The sequence below is a fragment of the Arachis duranensis genome, chromosome 7 (genome assembly GCF_000817695.3).
Source record: "Arachis duranensis cultivar V14167 chromosome 7, aradu.V14167.gnm2.J7QH, whole genome shotgun sequence".
NCBI lineage: Eukaryota > Viridiplantae > Streptophyta > Magnoliopsida > Fabales > Fabaceae > Arachis > Arachis duranensis.
The window spans coordinates 4290639-4299945 of NC_029778.3; the positions used below are offsets into that span (position 1 = coordinate 4290639).

Consider the following 9307-nt stretch of genomic DNA (forward strand, 5'->3'; position numbering starts at 1 on the left):
ATATGTGATGACTAATTTTTAGTGTAAACATGATTTTGTTTAGATATTTACATGTGATCCATAATTAGGCATTCATTCATAAATCTCTAACCACTGGTCTAGCTTATGTAATATATTGTTGACAACATGATAATAAGCTCATTTTTCAAATTAAAATCGTGTGCGGAACAGAAATATAAACAGCGTAATTAATTAATTATGCAAATTCATAGAGACATGGTTTAATAAATAAAAGCAACATGTCATGTATATAATGTCTTAAGGCAAATATAATCATAATGAAATAATATACATACATACATATATATATATATATATATGTCAAAATTATTTGTGTGGATGGTGTGTTTATATTTTATGTTATATATATGCATAGGATTTCAGTTAGATGAACGTTAATCCATCTAATTATTTAGCAATATATAGTATATATAGGTTTTTAAAATCAAGATTTAATTATTTTGTTGATCCTATAATTTTATTAAATTTGTAACTAGGTTTTTATATTTTTTTAATTAAATTTTTATACTATTTTTAATTTTATAATTAGATTCTTGTTAATGTAAAGAATAATAGAATTAACGGAATATTTTTTCATAAATTGAAGGTATTTATAATTAAAAATTTAATTAGATCTTTAATCACATATTTTTTAATTTGAAAAGAATATTTTGTTAATTTCAACATTTTTTATACGAAAATAACTTAATCATAAAATTAAAAACAATATAAAAACTCAACTAAAAAAATATTATATAAGAATTTAATTGTAAATGTGGTAAAACTACTATAAGAACTAAAGAGTAATTAAACCTAAAATTAAACATTTGGTTTTATACACCTAAAATCAAACATTGGTTTTATATTATGCATGGTTTTATATAAATAGTACCTGGTTTAAATCATAATCAGTTTCTTCACTGATTTGTGAAATGCCGTTTGATAGATGAAGGTCTTCCCTCAAAATCCTCCTTTCATAATTTGAATCTGTTAAGTTGGTCACTATCGATGATCTAAAATATAAAGGAGACCAAAATAATTAATATACAAATTATATAGAGAACCAACATTTTAATTGATGAGTAACATTAGTCCTTTAATTTTTTCAATTTTAATTTTTTTTTAGGATTTAGAATTTAAGATTTATAATTTAAAATTTAGGATTTAAAATTTAAGATAAATAAAATAATTTTAAAAAAGTCAGCCCGACTGAAAAAAATTAACTTCCTAATATTATTCTTAATATATTTCAAATTAAAATGATACAAAGTGATATATTATATATACTAGAATTTTATGCTATTAATTAAATTAATCCATAAATCATAACATAAAATATATATTAAACCAATTATGTCATTTATCTTGATGAATAGTAAATAATATATGATTTTTTTGGTGTCTAATTTTTTTCTTGGTGTCTAAATAATATATATGATTAATTGTATATGTGCGGTGTTGATACATTAATAACACATATAATATTATTAAAATTATTACTAATCCACATGAGTTACCTTTTTGGTGAAGGAATGGAGGTGATTTTGAGATCCTTAACATGTTGATATTCTTCCATCAAGTGATCCACTGAGAGGGAAGCATGTCCCTTCAGATTTCTGTACATCTAATTTAGAAAATCAAAAAGTGCTCTTAGATATATCTAATTAAGGTACACATGTATAATTACATGGATATAAATTTTCAAAAAAAAATTAATAAAAGAACACAATTAAGATAAGTGTATACACTGTGAATATAAAAAAATAATTATCTTTTATATTAATTACGTAAATAATTATTCAAAAAAATAAATATAATTATATAATTATATAAAATATTTTTACATTCTCAATACATCAAAATTAAACTCGTATAACTATATGCCATAAAATTGTGTGGCCTATATATATACTAGCTAACAAAGTATGACTTCATTGAATTAATCATATTAGTAACAGTTGAGAATTTGGTGGCAATTAGAAGAGAGACAGCTGTAATATATAGGACTACATATTTGGGTGCTAGAGAATGAAAAAAAGTAGCTAGTTTTTATTTCATTTCATTTTTCAAAGAAAAATAATCATACTAATTAAAAGGACAAGCTAAGGGGAAAGTAATAATTCCAATTTAGTTAATAAAGCTAGCTTATCTTCATTTTTCATAAAGAGCATATATATATGCATATGTACCTAACCTAACCTAGAGTAGTGTCCAAAGTTGCACATGCATGAGAAACACATTTAAAAATTGTAATCACTTTTTAGAATGCATAATATTATAATATAGAGAGATAAATTAAATCTTAAGAGTTCTTCAACAACAAAGCTAATAAGAAAAATAATCTCTTGCTTTATTTCATCTTTACATTTATGTCATATATTAATATTAGTAAATGACTAAATGTGCACTATACTCTTTTTTCAACAAGTAACATTCATCATCATTAATGTGACACAAAATATATATATTTTCAACTAATATTGTTGTCTTTTCCTAAAGAAGGATCTGTTTGCTTTTTTCTATTTTCTATTTTTTTTTCTTTTTCAAAGCTAAGTATATGTACTTATAGAAGCTAAGGTACAATAAATATCTTCTTATAAAATAATTCTAATTAACAAATGAAAGAAAAGAAAAGTAACAATATGCTGAATTAATGTTTATATATCTTATCCTAAATATAAGGATCGGATAATATTGTAAATTAAATGGATTTACATATATACTATTACTAGCTAATAGAATGTTTGAAAAGAACATCAAATATATATAGATATTAAATAATTAAATTAATATATATGCATCACTCTATTAAAATTAAGTCTTGGCTAGGGCTATGTCTTTGATTGATTAAAATTAAAGAGAGATGTGACATAAGTTAGAGAAGGAAAATTAATCAATTTTTTTGCCAGCTGGGGAATAATATATATAATCATATCAATCACATTTTTCAAATGAATCATGGCCTTTTGGAACCTAACCACTACTTTTAAAAGAAAAGATGAGAATGAATTGAGATAGAAGAATAATAATTTGTACCTGAAGATGGCTTTTGATGTGAGCAATTCTTAATCCTTTCACTGGCATCTGCTGCAAAATTTGCTTTGGAGTTGCCTCTGTCAAACAAATTAAATTTCATAATTTGTTAAATAATTTTCATATGAATTAAACAAAAAAGAGATGAAGCAACCCCTTCAATTTTTTTTATCTTTTTTTTAATTACATATCAAATATATGTTCATATTATTAATTACCAAAAATTAATTACCACATGCCATATAGTAGTAAATGATACTTCAAATTAAACACAAATTTCTTTATTTTTCCTTCATCTTACATGCTAAATTTTGTTTATTACCCTAATCATTTTAGGGAACAACCAAGGTCAAGGAAATTAAATAAGGATATATACATATATATATCAAAGAAATAATATAAGAATAGTTAATTTAAATAATAAAGTATGGTGGTTATTATTTTATTAAAGAGATCAACTTGAAATTTGAAACATAAAAATTTTATGATCATGAAACTGTGCATAGCTTTATTTGAATTTCCTTTTATTAATTTGCTGAAACCCTAGCTAGGTAGAAAATGAAGAACATGTTGTAGTGGATGAATTAAGGGAAAAATGATTAAAGAAAAATGAAACTACTTACTGTGTTTTCCACCAAGGCTTTCAACAGCTTCAACAAATTGTTCATGGAGTTCAGGTGTCCATCTCAACCTTGGAAGCTCTGATTTATTGTATTGTCTTACTCCAATTTTCTCCCAAGTTCTCATTTTTTTTTTGTTGTTTCTAATTTTCAATTGATCAGCAGAAGAAGATAATGAAGAAGCTCATCAATAATGGAAGAGCAAGAATATATATATAAATAAATGAGATTGGTCTTTGCCCTTTTAATTAATTAATAATGTGAATGCATGAAGAAGCAACCATATATATAGAATATAATATAGACTATAAAGAATGTTTCCTAAAAGTATATATATAAATGGTTTTTCTTTTTTCTTTTTCTTCTTTATTCTTTTCTCTTTTTATAAAATAAAGAGATAGGTAAGGAAGGGAGTTCATTACAAAACATTATGTTGCTAACTTCTTCCGTTGACTAAACAAAACTTTTCAAATTTAAAGCAATATTTTTCCAATTTTTCTAGAGTTTGATGTGATCTATTTTTCCATTTTTCAATAATAATAATAATAATAATAATAATAATAATTACTCTATTGGTCTCTATAGTTTTGTAAAATTTTCAATTAGGTTCCTATATTTTTTTTTTCTTTTAATTGAGTCTTTGCACCATTTTTTTTAATTAGGTCCTTACACTTTTTTTTCTTTTATTTAGGTTCCTGTATCAATTCTTTTTTTTAGTTAGGTTCCTATAAAATTAAGCAAATTACTATTAAGAGAGATTTAATTGAAAAAAAATTGGTGCAGAGATCCAATTAAAAAGAAAAAAAGTATAAGAACCTAATTGAAAATTTTACGAAACTATAGGAATTAACAGAGTAATTAAACCTAATAATAATAATAATAATAAATCGTGAAATACTCTTCGTCGAATTGTTTATATATATATATATATATATATTTTAATGTTTTATTCAAAGAAAGAAAAAAAAAAGGTATGTTAATTTACATAGAGTTGGAAAATACTAGTTGCTTTTAACACTAGCTAGTACTTTATTTGATTTATTTTATTTTATATAAATTCTTGTCATCACGTTGTCAATCATTAATATAGTGTTATGCAGGAATGAAACTTCTACTACTCTCCTATAATATATGGATGAGAATAATATATATTAATTAAGTACTTACAATCTCTATATGGAAATGATTGCAGTTTGATCTGTTTTGAATTATTTTTACCAGAATGTAAAGTTGACAAATTTTCAATTTTTTTATCTTTTTCTCTATATTCTACCAAAAAATTTAATATAATAATTTTATATATAGTTACGTTTTTCTGAAAATAATATTTTTTTGGACATACACCACATGTATAATGTGTCCACCATCAAATGAGACAATCTAAATGGAATTAATATGTATTCATAGTTTAATGTGTATATAATATTTAAATATCGTTTAAGTTAATGTAACACACCATTTTGTATAATTTATTTTTATATTTATTAGTTTTCCTTCAACATACATATTACTAAAATTAAGTAATAACCTAATCTATCTAATAAAAAATCAAAGGTTGTAATGTAAATATATACATATAAAGGAAGAGAAAAAAAAAAAGAAGAAAGAATGAGAATAATATTGAATAAGAATTTGATGTCAATAATAGACGGTGCCTACTTTTGGACCCATCTATCTGTTTTGATACTGCCGTGTTCAACACTACACCATACTGCTCCAAAAATTCAAGCACCATGGAAAAACAAAACAATTAACCTAAACAAATTAAACTTAATTTTCTTCAAATTAAAGGCTTTATTATATGATGATATATTAAGAATTTCGCTATACCTACACACTTTATTATTGTACACATTATTTCGGATCAGTATTTGTATTTTTTTATTTTTAAATTAAAAATTAAATATATAATTAATTAGTAGTAACAGTTTTTTTATACTACAAATATTAAGAGTGTTTGGTGTATAAAAATGGTATTATTGATATTAATTGTTGGAGAGCAGTTTCCTCTGAATAGCCGTCCATGGCAAAACACATGCACTCTCATTCATTATTATTCCCTTTATACAACAAACTAATGGTATTTCTTTGACCAGTCCCTTCTTTTATAAGATTATATGTTAGGTCCCACTTTCATGCACGTAAACCCTAAAAGCAAGCATGCAAAAAATTCTAGGTATCATTTTCTTCGTTCACACTATTATTATTAGGTAGAATTAATGATGAGTTACATTGTATCTTTTTACTGTTTAAGACACAATAAAATAGAAATATTCTGCGCACAAAGGAATTCTATGGATTAAAGTTGCAAAATTACTTACAAACCTGGCAATTTTTTTTTTGTTATTCATAATATCTTTTAATTTAATAGATTAAAAATTAATTCATTAGACTATATTTAAAAAGGAGATTGAGACTAAAATTGAGAGACATGGACTAATGAGAGCCAGAAATTAATTAAGTTTTTATATTATATTTTGTGTAAAATATATTGGACTGTTATGTTTTAATATTATGTTTAGTTTAAGATAAATATGAAGATTGTGGTAGATTTAAAATTTGAAAAGTTAAATTAATGTATTTTTTAAAAGAAATGTTATTAAAGTTTTAATTTTCATCCCAAAAAATTTTAGCTCTCTGTGTCTCTATTTTTTAGAGAAATTGAAGAAATTGAAATTTATGTCTTGGGACTAAAATTTTAGTTTCAATTTCTGACCATCAAACACAATATTGAGTCTCAATTGCATAATTTCCGTCCTAATATCTGAAAACAAACGCTATTTTAGGAATAGAAACTCTATTTAAGAATTTATTGTTAGATAATAAATTATTACGTGTATAAGACAGGATTTATTTAAAATTCTAAGACTTATTTAAGTGGACAAATAAACTAAAATACTTGACCAAATCAAATTAATTATAAAATTTTCATATCTATATTTTCAAAAATGATATGGAACCTCATAACTTTAATACATGTCAAGAAACAAAATCTATTAGATTTAATGTTATTTCTGGACGTGAAATAGGCATATTATAAATTTTATATTTCTTTAATGTGGTTTTTAGGGTGAGTGTTTAATTATACATGTGAGGTAGACATTTTCTTTTGCCCCTTAAATTATAGTTTTTAGGATAAATAAAATACACAATACCTCTTTGATTTGTTCCACAATTTTCCTTCGTGTTTGGAATGTTTCTGATTTTCTTTTCAAAATGAGAAAACAATGGGATCATGTATGAATCATCAATTGATAGATATAATGTTGTCTTATTATTTCTTTTGCCAATGTATGAAAGTGACAATTAAAAAAGATAATATTCTTTAAACTTGTTAAACGACAATTTTGAATGTAGATACATGTGTAGGTTATTGTTATAATGTTATCTACTACCAATGGCTTTAATTTCACTTTTCATGTCAGACAAATAGAATTTTAATTCTTAATTCATAATTATGTATTCTTGATCTGCTAATTATTTTCATTATTATATATTATGCATGCACATAATTGGTCCCTACCATGTCCTTGCAAATAACTACTTCTCAACTTCCTCATCAAACTAACTACTTTATGGCATGAATAATAATTATTTAAAGAAAAATCTCCTATTTTTGTAAAACAAATTAAAATATCAATAAAAACAATTATTACATTAGCATAGTGCTTTCCAATTAAAGTATCAAACTATTCCTTTTTTGCAAGAAACTTTTTTTTTTAATTGAAAAAAGAAATTTATAGTGACTAAAATAAAATTAAATCCAAATTAATTCTATTTTTAGTTTACGTCTCACCAATTTTAGTAGTTTTAGATAGGATTAATGAACTAAACTGATATATAAGGTTGGGTTTGTTTATAGAGACAGGATACTGAGACAGAAATAGAGAGACACAAAATCGTATTTGACAGATGAGATATGGACAGAGATACTAAATTTGTGTATTTTGTGTTCATCCTAATAGAAAGAATACGTAGACATTAACAAAGAATACAACTTATTTTTTATTTTATTTTTTTATTATTTTTGTTAATTTTTTATAATTATATTTTTTATTATTATATTTTTTTTCAATTTTTTAAATAAAAAATGAGAATAAATTAAATTTTTATAATTTATTTTAGTTTATCAAATAGAATACAAAAACACAATATTTTGTGTTTCATCTATTTTTTGTGTCTTATTCTTAATATCTTATTTTATCCTATTTTCAAAAACAAATACAGCCTAAAATCTAAGAAGTCAACTATATATAGTGCATTTTATTAGAATTATGACCACCTAACTATATATATGCAACGCAAAAGACTTTTGATTTTTTTGTATTGGATGATACAAAAATAAATAGATTAAAGTATTATTTTTGTTTTTAATATTTGGGATAAATTTTATTTGTGTCTCTAACATTTAAATCATTCTATTTGTATAACGTTTATAAAAATAATTCAATGTTATTTTACTGTCAATTATACTAATAAATAAGATTGTATTTTTTAATTATTCTCATTTGAATGTATTTATTTTTAATTAGGTCTCATTTAGATGTATTCGATTTTAATATTGTACCTACTATTTGTGTTTAGGTTTAATTATGTTCCTAAAAAAGTGAATTATGTAAATGTTGTAGGGATTAATTTCAACTTTTGATAAACTATTTTTCGCATTTGTATTATAATTTTAAGGAGAGATTTTCAAAACCCAAACTAAAGCTCATGATGTGTAATTGATGGTAGGATAACATTAAATCACTTTTACAAATGTTAAAAATATAAATTGGATGATTTAAACTTTAGAGACACAAATAAAATTTATTCTCTAAACATTAGAGACAAAAATATACTTTACTTAAATAAATATAAACAAATAAGGTAAGTTCATTTTATTAGAATTGTGACAAAAATTCAATTGTGTTGATTTTCTTTCTTACAAGTTGCAATTGCGTACGATATGTACATAAATAAATTCTCTGCGAGTACATCTCTTTTTTTCAACTACGCAATAACAACGCAATTACTGAACTATTAATTGGAGCTTTGCAAGTCCAAATTTTAGAAATGAGATTTTCCAATTAGAAAAGGAGTTTAGTTTTGACTGAGAATTTAAAATTATATTGTTATTCAATTAAATTCAGTGATTTAAATAATAATTTAAAAGTAGATTCAAAAAGTTTTTTTTCTCCTACTATTATTATTAAGAGTAGGTATAAGCCTCAAGGAATTTTTTATTTTTATAAATAAAATAAATGTAATAATTATTAAAATAAATAATTTATCGTTTTAAATTCAAATATATCATTTACAATGTAAACGAGATATGATAGGGTTATTTAAAACGGTAAATACTCGTAAAAATATTTATTTTGATAAATTTAATATTTATTTTATTTATAAAAATAAAAAATCCAAGCCTCAAGTTAGTTGGAGAGAAAAATGAAATATACCTTTTATATATATAAGAATGTGGAGAATGAAGATATTTTTTTATATATAGATATATTTTGACAAGTAAATGTGGAGCGTTTTGTCATTATCCATACTGAAAACGAATAATATTCATAAGCGAGTAGAATAAACGGACAAATCAGTTTTAAAAAATATTAAAATTAAATAAAATTTTATAAATATGAAAAGATTTAAGACTTGGGGTGGGTTTA

General features: G+C 23.1%; 1 protein-coding gene across 1 annotated transcript; it reads right to left on the bottom strand.

The window, feature by feature from the left end:
- Positions 1-870: 870 nt before the first annotated feature.
- Positions 871-3823, bottom strand: LOC107496449 (myb-related protein 2-like). The gene is made up of 4 exons (XM_016117700.3): positions 3657-3823; positions 3037-3113; positions 1518-1624; positions 871-1013 (listed from the first exon to the last, which is right to left on the bottom strand). Exons 1-4 carry the CDS (start codon positions 3778-3780, stop codon positions 878-880), a joined length of 444 nt encoding a protein of 147 aa, XP_015973186.1. The 5' UTR covers positions 3781-3823; the 3' UTR covers positions 871-877.
- Between the last annotated feature and the right edge of the window lie 5484 nt (positions 3824-9307).